The sequence below is a fragment of the Rhinolophus sinicus genome, linkage group LG04, assembly GCF_036562045.2.
Source record: "Rhinolophus sinicus isolate RSC01 linkage group LG04, ASM3656204v1, whole genome shotgun sequence".
In the NCBI taxonomy this organism is placed as follows: Eukaryota; Metazoa; Chordata; class Mammalia; order Chiroptera; family Rhinolophidae; genus Rhinolophus; species Rhinolophus sinicus.
This window is the reverse complement of record NC_133754.1, coordinates 188,871,454-188,885,382: the sequence shown is the minus strand read 5'-3', so window position 1 is coordinate 188,885,382 and position 13,929 is coordinate 188,871,454. Positions and strand designations below refer to the sequence as shown.

Here is a 13,929-nt window from a genome sequence, read left to right as displayed (position 1 = left end):
CAAGCTAAGACCCAGGATTGACGTCACGGTGGGAGGCCGAGCCCCGCCCCTAGCCTGATGTCACGGCAGACAGCCCCGCCCCGACCCTGACGCTGCGGTGGGCGGAGCGTCGCCCCCGGTCCAAGGCCGCGGCTCCCGGTGCAGCGGGACGCGCGGAGGGCCCGGCGTGGCCATGCGTGTCCTGGGCCCGAGTCCGAGCCCGGGCGCGGTGCGGCTTCTTCAGCGGAGGCGGCGGGCGCGGGGTGCGCTCTGAGGCTGGGGGATGCGCCGCCGCCTCGACCATGGGCGCTGCCGCCTCCCGAAGGAGGGCGCTGAGGAGCGAGGCCATGTCCTCTGTGGCGGCCAAAGTGAGGTGAGTGCGGTGGTCCGGGCGCCCTGCGCCGTCTCCCTCCCCGCTCCCACGCCCGCCTCCCCACGGCTCCCCTCCCTGAGCCTGCGGGGGCCAGTTGCCCGACGTCAGGACCCTCCCATACACACAGGTGAAGGGCTGGACCGAAAGCTGCAAGTCTGACCATGGCCTACGGGGACACAAGTGTCCCCGGGACTGCCCCCTGCCAGCCCTGCGCTCTCTGGGTGGGATGGGATTGCCTGCCCTGGCTGACCCCCACCCCTCCCTCGCTGGTGCCTAGGGCCTGGGTCGGGATGGGGACCCCAGGGTCCTGCTTTGGGAGAGGCCGTGGTGGACCTATGGGCACTGACAGCCCCTCTGTCCACCCTTCAGAGCAGCCCGAGCTTTCGGCGAGTACCTGTCCCAGAATCACCCTGAGAACCGGAACGGTGCAGGTAGGGGCACGCGAGGCAGTGCTGGATGGGACCCATCTGCAGCCCCCCACCCCAACCCTACCATCCCGTTCCAGGCCAGGCCCAGACTGTAGGCCTTGGGGGCTGTGAGGTAGCGGGCAGCTGCCACGCTGGGCTGGCTTCCTCATGGCTCCTGCCCTCCCTGGCCCACAGCCCCAGGAGGAGCTCCGAGTCACCCATCACCATGGCACCCACCCGCCTGGGCCGTTGGCATGGCAACAGGCCTCCTGGCACCCCCAGGGTTGGCACCACTGTCTCTGGGGGCCAGCTGGTAGGGGGGAGGGGAGAAGTTGGCACTGGGCACGAGTGCGGTGGCAGGCTAGGAGGTGGCCTGCTCATTCCTGCGCCCCATTACCCACAGGTAGCAAGCACATCCTGTTGCCCCCACGCACACACCAGGGGCTTGGGGCCCAGATAGGAGGGAGGTGGGAGCCTCTAGGAGGAGCACCTCTTAGAGACATTGGGGACCAGGGTTTCATTATTGGGGCTGGGGTTCTGCCCCTCAGAGCACCCTGCACTGGGAAGGCAGGGCCTGCGGCTGCAGCTTCACCTGGTACCTCTTCCCCAGACCACCTGCTGGCTGATGCTTACTCTGGCCACGACGGGTCCCCTGAGATGCAGCCAGCCCCCCAGAACAAGCGCCGCCTGTCCCTCGTCTCCAACGGCCGCTACGAGGGCAGCCTCTCAGAGGAGGCTATTATTGGGAAGCCAGCTGGAGAGGGCCCTCAGCCCCGTGTGTACACCATCTCTGGGGAGCCGGCCCTGCTGTCCAGCCCAGAGGCAGAAGTCATTGAGCTGGCCGTGGTGAAGGGGCGGCGGCAGCCAGAGCGGCACCCCCACCACCACAGCCAGCCCCTGCGTGCCAGCCCGGATGGCAGCCATGAGGATGTCAGCAGGCCCTGCCAGAGCTGGGTGGGGAGCCACCAGGGCTCCAAGGAGTGTCCGGGCTGTGCCCAGCTGGTCCCCGGCCCCTCCCCCCGGGCCTTCAGGCTGGACCAGCCCCCTCTGCCCGAGACTACCGGTCGCCGCAAGAAGCTGGAAAGGATGTACAGCGTGGACCGTGTGTCTGGTGAGGGGGCTTGTCCATGGTACAGGCAGGCTGGGGTGGAGTGCTGCTGCTGGGGTCTTCCAGCAGCAGCCATGGTGAGGCTCGGATAGCTGGAGGGTGCCCAGGGCACCGCATGCAGGTAGAGTCTTGCCGCCATGCCATGCCCCATGCCCCATGGTTGGCTTTGGCCCTTCCAGCACCAAGTCAATCTAAGAGTGCTTCCCAGAGGAGGGAGCCTGAGAGGCTCTTGAGGGTTAAGCAGGCAGAAAGCATAGCTTGATTGGGAGAGCGGACTGCCTCTCTGGAGTTCTGGGGAGCAGTCCCTGCCCCAGGGCCCACCAAGCAGGGCTCCCACCTACCCCATGAGGCACACAGCTGTTTGGGGCCTGGCCAACCAGCGGGCCACTCCCCAGGATTGTCGAGCTGTGTGGGTGGCCGGGACGGCCCAGAGACCTGCTGTGTCTGGAAGAGGGCTCCCTGGGACACTCAGGCAGCCCCATGCCTCCTGGCTCTGAGGTCACCTCTCAAGAGCAGCCTTCTAACTAGCTGAGCAGCCATGTCCTCCCAGGACACCTCCTGGCTCCCAAGTCCGCCACCTGCCTGGGCACTGGGCATACCTGGGGTGCAGGCAGCTCACCATGACCTCACGCGCCACTGACGGACATGGGCGAGGGGTCGGGGCAGGGTCCTGCTGAGCAGGTCCAGCCAACTCCGTCTCCCCCTCCCTGGGAAGGGATAGCTCTCAGCACAAGGGTGTCCACCTCACCCTCCTGGAAGGGTCTGGCGGAGGGGGTCTGGCTGCAGAGAAGGCCCCTGAGTCCCCAGGAGGAGTTGCAGCCATTGTCCCCGCCCTGCGCCTCCTGCCCAAAGAGAGACAAAGTGAATCCTTTCCCTGGGGACAGGCTGTACTTTCAAAGGAACGCTCCTCGACTGTGGGCAACCAAAGGGAGAGCTAAGCAAAAGCACAGTCAAAGCATCCCACAGCGGCTGAGCTGCTGGCCAGGCAGCTGAGTGGGCACATGCTGCCTCAGGCCCTCTACTGGCTGCAGCAGAAGCGTCCCTCCCCACCAGCTGGGGGTAAAGGCTTCAGCAACCCCCAAGCCACCCTGGTCTCTGCTCTTCGTCTCTTCCAGATGACACCCCCATCCGCACATGGTTCCCCAAGGAAAACCTCTTCAGCTTCCAGGCAGCAACCACAACTATGCAAGCGTGAGTCGTGTGCCCCCCTGCAGGGCCCCGGGCCACACCCTCTCCTGCCTCTGTGCGCACCTGGGTGGCCATTTCTGAGCAGCCGCACATGCCCAGAAGTGGTGTCAGTCTGAAAGGAGGCAGGACTGGTGGCTTTTCTGGCCCCACTGCCCTGCCCCCACCCTCTCAGCCCTCCACCATCACTCACGGTTTCTCTGTCCTGTCCACGGTACCGGCCTGGGGCTGTAGCTGACAATCACCAGTGGGGGTGGTCCTTCTGGGCCCATGTCCCCCAGCCCTGCCATCACACACGCCCCAGACAGCAGGCTACTTGTGTTCCATGTATACCACGAGTGACCACAACTTAGGGGCCCCGGGGGTCTGCCCTTCACCTGTGACACACACGTGGGGTTCCTTCCAGGAAGGCATCCTTTGCTGCAGTGTCCCCCACATCGAAGAGGCTCCGCCCTCAAATGCTATCCTGGGGGGCCCACCCCTGCCCTAGGGCTGCCTGGGGGCCGCCGTCTCTGCTGCTGGTCCCAGGGCTGGCAGGGCAGTCAGATAGCGCCTGGCGGCATGGGCTGCGGTGACTGCAGTGTCCGCCACCCTTTCCGGGGCTGGCTCACAGTGTAGCCAGCACCTTGCTGGTGCCTGGGGTACTAGTGAGGAACCCTGAGTCAAGGATAAAGAGGGCACTAACAGCAGGGTGCCGGGAGCTGAGGGGTGGAGGCTTACTGTGTCTTCTCTCTTACGCTGCCCCTTCTGGCCATGACTCCAGCATCTCGTAAGTACCCTGTGGGACCTCCAGCCAAGAGCACGTGGTTGTCCCTGGGGGACCCACCCTCCCCCAAATAGGTTTGGGCAGGCCGAGGACCTGGGCCTTGACTGAGGGGGTACTGTGTCCCAGCAGGCACCGAGGTCACAGTGGGCCTGCAGGGAGCCGGGCGAGGCAGGCCAAGACCCCTCTGCCTGGCCCGGCGCCCTGGATGCCCCAGCGGTCCCTGTGCTTGCACCTCTGTCCCCTGTCTCTGTCCCTCTGCCTGCGACCAAGGGCAGTGCTGACTCCCTGCGGTTTCCCAGGGTGTTCAGGGGCTACGCGGAGAGGAAGCGACGGAAACGGGAGAATGATTCCGCGTCTGTAATCCAGAGGTAGGGCCTGCCAGCCACTCGCCACCACGGTCCGTCTCTTGTCTGTGCTGGTCTGGCCGGGGCCTGCCCGGCCCCCGCAGACCAGATGGGGTAAGGGCCGTGGCGACCACTGGCCTGGCCCTGCTCTGGGGACGCAGCAGGCAGGAGAGGTCATGTGGCCTGGACCACCCAGGCCTATGTTTTGGGGGCACATTGACAGTTGAATTGCAGCCAGCTGGCCCACCTGTGTCTCTCTGGCCCTTAAAGCCCAGAGCTGTGGGGTCAGCGGCAAGGCCTACCCTTACCCATCACCACCTCACAGATGTGTCCAGGAAGTTTGTCTGTCCATCTTGGACATTGGGCCTTGTCAGGGCACAAAGTTTGTGGGCAAAGAAGACCGGCCTCTGAGGTGGCCCCGAGACATAGTGGGGCGGGTGCGTCTTGAAGGCCCCAAACCTCCCTGGGGGTGGTGCAGATGGTTGCACTGCCCAGCTGGGCACAGGATGCAGGAGACCTTGACCACTTGGGGAGGGAGGCTGGTGGGGTTCAGAGTGAACCTGGCCAAGGAGGGAATGGAAGGGTGTGCAATGGAGGTGGGGTGCCTGAAGGTACAGGGTCACCAAGGGATCGGTTCTGGGAGGGAAGGTGGGGCGGCAAGAGAGGCTTGATCTTTGTGCCTTTGTCCTGGCACCTGGATGGGTCTCAGTAGGAGAGGGACTGGATGGGATTTGCCTCTGGGTGGGAGGAGGGCAAATGGGGGAGTTTAGGGGCACTGGGAGGTCATACCTCACTGAAAGGGGAAAGGGCAGAGCCTCGGACTATGTCAGGGGCAGTGGCAGGGTGGGGGGCGTGGGGGACGGGCCGCCGCCCACCCCCTCTTGCAGCCCTCACCAGCCCCCGCGCTTCCTTCCCCAGGAACTTCCGCAAACACCTGCGCATGGTCGGCAGCCGGCGGGTGAAGGCCCAGAGTAAGGGGGCGGGGTGGACGGGGCAGAGCGGGGGGCTGCTCTTGGCCGGCCCGGCTTCGTGGCTGCTCGCTGCGCAGGGGAATACCCCGAAGGCCCCGCCCCGGCCCCAGCTGCAGCCCCGCTGGCGACTTCTGACCCTAGCCCCATCGCAAGGCACAGACTGACCTCAGCCCCGCCCTGACGCCCAGCCTCACCCCAGCACCCAGGCCCCAGGTCCAGCCCTGCCGCCCAGCCCTGCCCTTGGCACCGCCACTCGGCCCACAGCCTCCTGTCCCCACTGGCTCCGCCCCTAGTCCTGCCCAAGCACCCCTAGACCTAGCCCCGCCCCGACCACATCCCTAGCCCTACCCCAGACTCCAGCCGTAGCCCCCCAAAACCCCACCACTCCCAGCCCCACCCATCCCACATTGGCGTCCTCTAATTGCCCCAGCCGGAAACTCCCAGACTCTGCCTCTATTTAGCTTTCCCAAATCCTGCCCCAGAGCCAACTCCACCATCGGTGTAGTCTACTTCTAGTCACCTGCCCCTCCCCGGCCCCGCCCACAGGCCCCACCTTCACTCGGCCCTGCCCCTCCCAAGCTCCACCTTCACGCAGGCCCCGGCCCTCTCAGGCTCCGCCTCCAGGTTGGGCCCCGCCCCTGCCCGCTAATGCGGGTTTTTCACTCACTGCAGCGTTCGCAGAGCGGCGTGAGCGGAGCTTCAGCCGGTCCTGGAGCGACCCCACCCCCATGAAAGCCGACACTTCCCACGACTCCCGAGACAGTAGGTGCCCTGCGAAGGCCAGTCTACCTTTCCCAGAAGCTCCCCTAGGGCCGCCTCGCGCTCCGCAGGGCGGGCCCCCTGCCAGGCCAGCTAAGCTTCTGCGCTTCTGCTCTCTGAGCCTTAGCCTATCCGCCTAGGTAAACTAGAGCGCCCTGGCACCTCAGACCTTGTGGGCAGGGTTAACTAACAAACAGCTGCGGTGGTGCTGGGCATCGGCACCTGTCGGGCTCTGCTCGCTGCGGTGGCCTGAGTGTTGCCCCCTCTCCAGGAGACCTAAGGGGCACGGGGCCGCAATGCTCAGCTCTTCCTTGGTCCAGGGCACCAGGCACACCTGGCTGGGGCTGGCACGTACACCCTGGCTCCCACCTGGCCTTACACTGGGGTCCACTGGCTTTCCCAGTCAGGCAGTTCCTGGCTGGTGGCAGGAGCCAGTCTTGCCGGGCTGGTGGTGATCTGGCTCCACTCCCTCACGCCGCCCCCACCCCGCCCCCGGGTTTCCTCGCTGGCCTCTAGGACGTGGCTTGCCAGCTCTGTCCACCACCCATCTCTGGGGGCGGTGTCCCGGACTGGAGGTGCAGCTGATGGTCTGCAGCCCTGATTACCCACCCTGCCCCTCAGGTAGTGACCTGCAGAGCTCGCACTGCACCTTGGGCGAGGCTTTCGAGGACCTGGACTGGGAGACCGAGAAGGGCCTGGAGGCTGTGGCTTGTGACACTGAGGGATTCGTGCCGCCTAAGGTCATGGTGAGACCTGGCCACCCCAGTGCTTCTCCAGCCAGTCATGGGGAGGGGGGGGTCCTTTTTCCTCCAGGAGCCCAATTGTCCGCTGCCTGGGAATGAGGTAGCCACTGTGGGCTGCCTGAGGGGAGGTCTCACCGGCCTCTACTGTGGGCTGCCCAGCGTAGAGGGGGGGTTGACCTCACAGGGGCTTCCACTGCCCCTCGGCTCTGAGGTGGCCCGGCTGTCCCTGAGCATCTCCTGATGTTGTCCGCAGCTCATCTCCTCAAAGGTGCCCAAAGCTGAGTACATCCCCACCATCATCCGCAGGGATGACCCCTCCATCATCCCCATCCTCTACGTGAGTGCCCGCCCAGCCCCCTCCGTGTCCCCCAGTGTCGGGTGGGGGTGCCGCCTGAGAGGGGCTCTGATTCAGGTGTGGCCTGTGTCTGTCCCAGGACCATGAGCACGCGACCTTCGAGGACATCCTAGGTATGTGCCCTCCATTCCCACCATCTTCTGGGGTGGGGCTGGGGGTGCGCACACAGGCTGGGGGGCAGCGCTCACACCCCTGCCCCCCCAGAGGAGATAGAGAAGAAGCTGAACATTTATCACAAGGGTGCCAAGATCTGGAAGATGCTGATATTCTGCCAGGTAGGGCTAAGCGCCTTCCCGCCTGGGGATGGGCGGGCTGAGGAACCGGCTGCGTGGGCGTGCGCATGCGCACTACAGGGGCGCAGTGGCTGGACACCAGTGTGCAGCCCGCCCAGCCCTCCACATTATCTAACAGGGCGGCCCAGGACACTTGTACCTGCTCAAGAACAAGGTGGCCACCTTTGCCAAAGTGGAGAAGGAAGAGGACATGATCCAGTGAGCGGACAGGGTTGGCCGTGGGGCTGCAGGCAGCATCTGCTGCCCCCCCCCATACCCACACCCCCCTCCCCATGGTGTTCTTGTTTCTGGAGCTGGGCCCTAGGCCCTGGCCCACCCCTCCTCACACCTGGTGGCCTGGATTGGAGGCCACCTGTGACTCGTCCCTCCCCCAACAGCTTCTGGAAACGGTTGAGCCGTTTGATGAGCAAAATGAACCCAGAGCCAAACGTCATCCACATCATGGGCTGCTACATTCTGGGGAACCCCAACGGGGAGAAGGTACAGTGACCCCCGAACCCCACCCCAGGCTTCTGCAGACCCCAGATTCATGAAGAGTTGACAGAACCCCCCATTTCTCCTCAGATTCCCTTTTCTTCTTCCTTTGATCCTCCAGAGAAACCCCTGTACTGAGCCCAGACAGTTCTGGGGGCAATCCTGCCCCCCCACCCCTGATAACCCCCAACCCCCTCCCTTCCTCGTAACTCTTGGCCCCGCCCCCTCCTTTCAGCTGTTCCAGAACCTCAGGACCCTCATGACCCCTTACAGGGTCACCTTTGAGTCGCCTCTGGAGCTTTCGGCCCAAGGTGAGTTTGTCAAACTGGTTCCCAGGTGTCCGGGTGAGGTCCAGGAGGCAGCGGATTGACTTGTCACGTGTCACTGAGCCCGAATCCGACTCCACCTGTCCCTGCGGCCCCACCCCCTGCAGCCCTGTGCTGGACCCAGCCCCACCCCGGCCCCGCCCTACCCCAGCTAGCCCCACCCCGGACCCCGCCCCGCTCGTCCTGGCCCCGCCCCTCGCTCGCCCTAGCTCTACCTTGGCCCCGCCCTGCCCTGAGCCCCGCCCCTCGTCCCCAGGGAAGCAGATGATCGAGACCTACTTCGACTTCCGCCTGTACCGCCTGTGGAAGAGCCGCCAGCACTCGAAGCTGCTGGACTTCGAGGACGTTCTGTGAGGGCAGGGCCACCGCCCGGCCACGTCCTCCGGCGACAGGGGCTGGGCCGCGGCGTGCCCGACCGCGTGAGTCCTGGTCGTCACGGCCACTTCAGGGAGGCCTCACCCGCTCAGGTTCGCGCCGGGTCTGGTCCTCAGCCCGGCCAGGGGAGCGCCGCCCTCGGCCCGACGCCCGCGCGAGCGCCGGCTGCGCGGCTCCCCCGGCGGTCGCAGACATAAGTGCAATTTTCTGCAGCCTCCTTGTTAACTCGTGCAGTGCTCGTTCCTGGTTCGCTAGGTGACCCGCCCGCCGGGCCCCGCCCCGGTCCGGCCGCCCCGCCGAATCGATCACCAGCACGGGGCGACCCTGGCCCAGTCCCTGGGCGGCGCGCTCGCGCTCCTCGTCCCGCTTGTCCTGAGCTCGGCCTCGGCCGCGCTGCGGCGGGAGGGCGCGGTCCCCTGTCTGCGCCGGGCGGCCTCTCCCCGCGCTCCCGCGCCCGCCGCTCCTCGCCGCTGTGCAGCTCAGCTTGTGCAGCCACGTCTGGGGGCCTCTCCCGGGCCGGGGCAGGAGGCTTGACGGGCCGCGGGCCGGGCACCCCGGGCACCCTGCGGTGGGGGTCGGGGCCGCGTCCCAGGCCCCAGGGACGGGCAGCTGCCGACTGTGGGCTTTCAGCCTTGCCTGGGTCCAGTGGGGCGGGTTCTCGTGTATATAGTTGGGGCTCGGGGGCAGGCCCCCCTTTGCAGAGCCTGGGTCTGAGGGCACCTGGCTGTGCCCTCAGCTGAGTGAGGGGCGCAGGCGTGTGCCGGGCTCTGAACAATGTACGATATCCTTAGAGTGACCATTAAACCTGACCCTCCGCTGCGGTGGCCCCGGGTCTCCTCTCTCAGCGCCATCGGTTACCACTCTGGGCCTGCGGTTCTGAGGACTGTGCTCTGGTGGCCGCCTACACACCTCGGCCTGCACTGAGGGTGCTGGGGCTACTAGACCATCCCTGCCAAGGGCACAGTCCATGAGAAGGTCGGGTCGGGGTCCGCAGGGTGCCAGAACGGCCTGGAAGTGCAGGATGGAGAAGAGCTGTTCCCTGAGAAGGCTGCACGGAAGTGGGGTGTCATTCTGGGAGAGGGCCCAGCAGGGTCAGTGGAGACAGCCTTCCCTTGCCACCTCTGCTCCTCCCCCAACAACCACTCACACCTTCAGGTTATTCTCCACATGTGGTCAGCAGTGTGGTCACAGCAGTATGCCAGGAAGTGATCCAGGACCAGCTGGCTTCCCTTAGCTTCAGTCTTTCCCAGATATGCCCATTGCTGCCCCTCGCCCCAGTGGCCAAGCTGCTGCTGGGCACAGCCAGGCCTGGCTGCCCTGGTAGCTCCTGGCCCAGTGGCCGGGGGATGGAACAGCTGGTGGCATGTCCAAGGCCACCAAGGGCTAGGGATGTGGGAGGAGGCCTGGAGGGTGACCCGGGACCTGGGAGCAAGCAGCCCTTCCTGGGGTGGGTGTGCCAGCTTGGGGGGCAGAGCCCTGCATCTCCAGTTGTCCCCCAGGCACCCCAGATGGAGAAGCAGAGGCTTTGGTGCAAACTTGAATAGATAAATATTTAGGGCTTCAGATTAAACACCACATGCCTCTGCATGCTTTCATTTGTTAAGTCACCTGTCGCAAAGTCGCATGTGACTCAATCATCCTCTGCGCCTTCTCAGTTCCTAAGACTGGACGTATCTCCACCACTTCTCAGGCCTGGACTCTGTGTGATGTCGCCAGAATTTCTGTGGACAAAAACCTCTGCAGGCCCTTGCAGACAGAGTACTCTCCAATGTGACCCACCCACTGGCACACTCTGCACTCAGAGGGCGCATTTGCTGTGTCACCTGCAATCCTAACCTCAGGACAAGCCACAAGTTCCGTAATCTGCCCCTGCCCCTCACCTGGCCTCTCATGGGGACCCTGCAGTCTAGGGTCTGGGGCTGATTCAGCAAGTGTGTCCACCCCACACAGTCCTTCGGGTCAGTCCAGGTGGGTGAGGGCTGGGAGGGTCTGCCGGGAGGAGACCCTAGGTCTTGGCGTCTAATGCACAAGGTTCCATTCCTCATGCCCATAACCACCGAGGAGAAGCACAATGGAAAAAAAGATGTCAAACCCGAAGGTGCTCAGGAACAAACTAAGTACAAACATGGAAAACCATTTTGGGGAAAGTACAAAACCAGTAAGGTGATGGCAGACACAGAGGTGGGCTGGGGCCAAGGCCACCTCCTGTCACTGCATGGACAGCCTGCCCACCAACCCCAAATTCAGATATATAAACAGAGGCAGCAGCCAGAAAGTTTAGGAAGAAACATTTGCAACATGAGAGAGAGGAAAGGTTAAGGACCTTAACATATGAAGAGTTTTTATGTATTGATAAGAAAAAGACAAAAGCCAATGTGGGGAAATGAGCAAATATCTGAAGAGAATTCACAGGAGAGGAAATCAAATGGCTAATAAATGTGTAGAGTCTTAACTCCATTAGAAATTGAGTAAAAGAACAAAAGAAATGAAGTGTTACTTATTGCCTGTTGGTTTGGCAAAAGTTTTAAAGGATATTGGATATGCTGGTGAACATGTGGGGGAAAGGTAATGGGAATTGCTATAGTCTTTTTGGAAAGTAATCTGGCAATAACTCAAATATAATGAATCATGATGAAATAGAGAATCTGGACAGACTGATTACTAGGAGATTGAGTCAGTAATAAAAAAAGAAAAGAAAAACCCTCTCGCAAAACAAAAGTCAAGGACCAGGTGGCTTCACTGGTGTCTTCTACCAAAAATCAAAGAAGAATTAATACCTATCTTTCTCAAACTCTTCCAAAAAAATACGAGGTGGAGCTCTTCTCAGCATATTTCATTAGACCACCATTACCCTGATACCAAACCTGACAAGGAGCCATGCACAAAAATTACAGGCCAACATCCCTGAGGAACATAGATGCAAATATCCTCAACAAAATATTAGCAAACTGAATTCAACAGTAAATTAAAAAGATCATATGAGGTCTGACAATTAAGTTCACGAACTTGTTGCACCGATGTTGCTAACCTTTTTTGCTACCAGAGGGATTATCCATTATGAATTTGTACCAACTGGACAAACAGTTAACCAAGTTTACTACTTGGAAGTGCTGAAAAGTCTTCGTGAAAAAGACGACCTGAACTTTTCACCAACAATTCATAGCTCTTGCATCACAACAATGCAGCAGCTCACACAGCACTGTCTGTGAGGGAGTTTTTAGCCAGTAAACAAATAACTGTATTGAACACCCTCCCTACTCACCTGATTGGTCCCCAATGATTTCTTTCTTTACCCAAAGGTAAAGAAAATATTGAAAGGAAGACATTTTGGTGGCATTCAGGACATCAAGGGTAATATGATGACAGTTCTGATGGCCATTCCAGAAAAAGAGTTCCAAAATTGCTTTGAAGGGTGGACTGGGTGCTGGCGTCGGTGCATAGCTTCCCAAGGGGAGCTGAAAGCTTTTCCTCTAAGATCAGGAACAAGACAAGGATGGTTACTCTTGCCAGTTTCATTCAACACAGTATTGGAAATCCTAGCCAGAGCAATTAGACAAGAAAAAGAAAAGTCTTCCAGATTGGAAAAGAAGAAGTAAAACTCACTACTTGCAGATGACATTCTATATATCTATATCTATATATCTACATATATATATATCCCTAAAGACTCCATCAAAAAACTGTTAGAAATAATAAATTCAGTAAAGTTGCAGCATACAAACTCTATACACAAAAGTCTCCATTTCTTTACATTAATAATGAACTACCAGAAAGAAATTAAGAAAACCATCTCATTTACAATTGCATCAAAAAATAAAATACCTAGGAATAAATTTATTCAAGGAGGTGAAAGACCTGTATATTGAAAACTACAAGACATTAATGAAAAAAAAATTGTAGAAGACACAAACAAAGATATTCTGTGCTCATGGATTGGAATAATTAATATTGTTTAATGTCCATACTATGCAAATCAATCTACAGATTCAATGCAATCCCTATCAAATTTCCAATGGTATATTTTTTTACAGAAATAAAACAATCCTAAAATTTGTATGAAACCACAAAAGACCCAAGTATCTAAAGCAATCTTGAGAAAGAGTAACAAAGCTGCAGGCATCACAGCCTTTAAACTATATTACAAAGCTATAGTAATTAAAACAATACAGTATTGGCATAAAAATAGATAAGTGGAGCAGAATAGAGAACCCGGAAATAAATTATACATATATGACATAGGAGCAAAAAATATGCAATGGGGAAAGCACAATCTCTTTAATAAATGTTGGGAAAATTGGGCAACCACAACGCAAAAGAATGAAACTGGATCATTATCTTACACCACACACAAAACAAATTAACTCAAAATGGATTAAAGACTTGAACATAAGACCTGAACCCATAAAACTTCTAGAAGAAATCATAGGCAGTAAACTTCTTGACTTTGGACGTGGTGATGATTTTTTTCAATCTGACATCCAAAGCAAAAGCAACAAAAGCAAAAATAAATAAGTGGGACTACATCGAACCAAAAAGCTTCTGCACAGCAAAGGAAACCATTCACAAAATGAAAAGGCAATGTACTAAATGGGAGAAGATATTTGCAAATCATATATCTGATAAGGGGCTAATATCCAAAATATATAAAGAATTCATACAACTCGATAGCAAAACAAAACAAAACAAAAAATCCAATTAAAATATGGGCAAAAGAGGCTGTCGAAATTTGTCAGCACCATGCTCTAACCAACTGAGCTAACCGGCCATCCCAGGTTGTCAAAATCCGTGATACTTGAACCTACAGGGGAGTCAGGAGGAGTTTTCACATTCTGTCGTCATGAGAGCGATATAGGGAGAACTCCATGTTTACAACAGCGCTCTAAGGTTGTGACAGCCCCTCCCATGAATTTCCTCTTCCTCTCTATACAGTGCTTCCTCCATTGCTTCCTCTCTTTGGCTGCCCATTCAAGGCTGCAAGCCTTTTTCTCAAGTGAATCCCTTTGGGTGACAGAAAAACTAGCTGACTTTTGTTTACGTTTGGCAGCCTGAATAGACATTTTTCCAAAGACTTACAGTTGGCCAACAGGTACATGAAGAGATGCTCAACGACATTAATCATCATGGAAATGCAGATTGAAACCACGAGATACCACCTCACACCTGTTAAAGTGACTATTATAAAAAAGACAAGAAGTAAGTGTTGGTGAGGATGTGGAGAGAAGGGAACCCTGGTGCCCTGTTGGAGGGAATATAAATTTGCACAGCCACTATGAAAAAAACAGTATGGAGGGTCCTCAAACATTAAAAGTAGAACTACCAGATGATCCAGCAATCCCACTTCTGTGTATTTATTTGAAGAAAACACCCCACTAATTCAAAGAAAGACATGCCTCCTCATGTTCATTGCAGTGTTATTTACAGTGGCCAAGACATGGAAACAACCTAAGAGCCCATCAATAGATGATTGGATA

General features: G+C 58.3%; 1 protein-coding gene across 11 annotated transcripts; it reads left to right on the top strand.

Annotated features, from left to right (window-relative positions):
* The first annotated feature begins 75 nt into the window (after positions 1 to 75).
* On the top strand, positions 76 to 9,282 carry NSMF (NMDA receptor synaptonuclear signaling and neuronal migration factor). Of its 11 annotated transcripts, none has more exons than XM_074331448.1 (15): positions 78 to 352; positions 722 to 783; positions 1,370 to 1,870; positions 2,983 to 3,058; positions 4,118 to 4,186; positions 5,081 to 5,133; positions 5,806 to 5,899; positions 6,518 to 6,638; positions 6,889 to 6,972; positions 7,070 to 7,103; positions 7,195 to 7,265; positions 7,402 to 7,481; positions 7,661 to 7,763; positions 7,993 to 8,068; positions 8,340 to 9,282. In XM_074331448.1, exons 1-15 carry the CDS (start codon positions 282 to 284, stop codon positions 8,435 to 8,437), a joined length of 1,593 nt encoding a protein of 530 aa, XP_074187549.1. In that variant the 5' UTR covers positions 78 to 281; the 3' UTR covers positions 8,438 to 9,282. The 11 variants fall into 11 exon arrangements, with proteins under 11 accessions (XP_074187555.1, XP_074187547.1, XP_074187546.1 ...); XM_074331451.1 differs by having other exon boundaries at positions 8,031 to 8,068; positions 8,348 to 8,486; XM_074331450.1 differs by having other exon boundaries at positions 8,031 to 8,068; positions 8,340 to 8,477.
* The last annotated feature ends 4,647 nt before the right edge of the window (positions 9,283 to 13,929 follow it).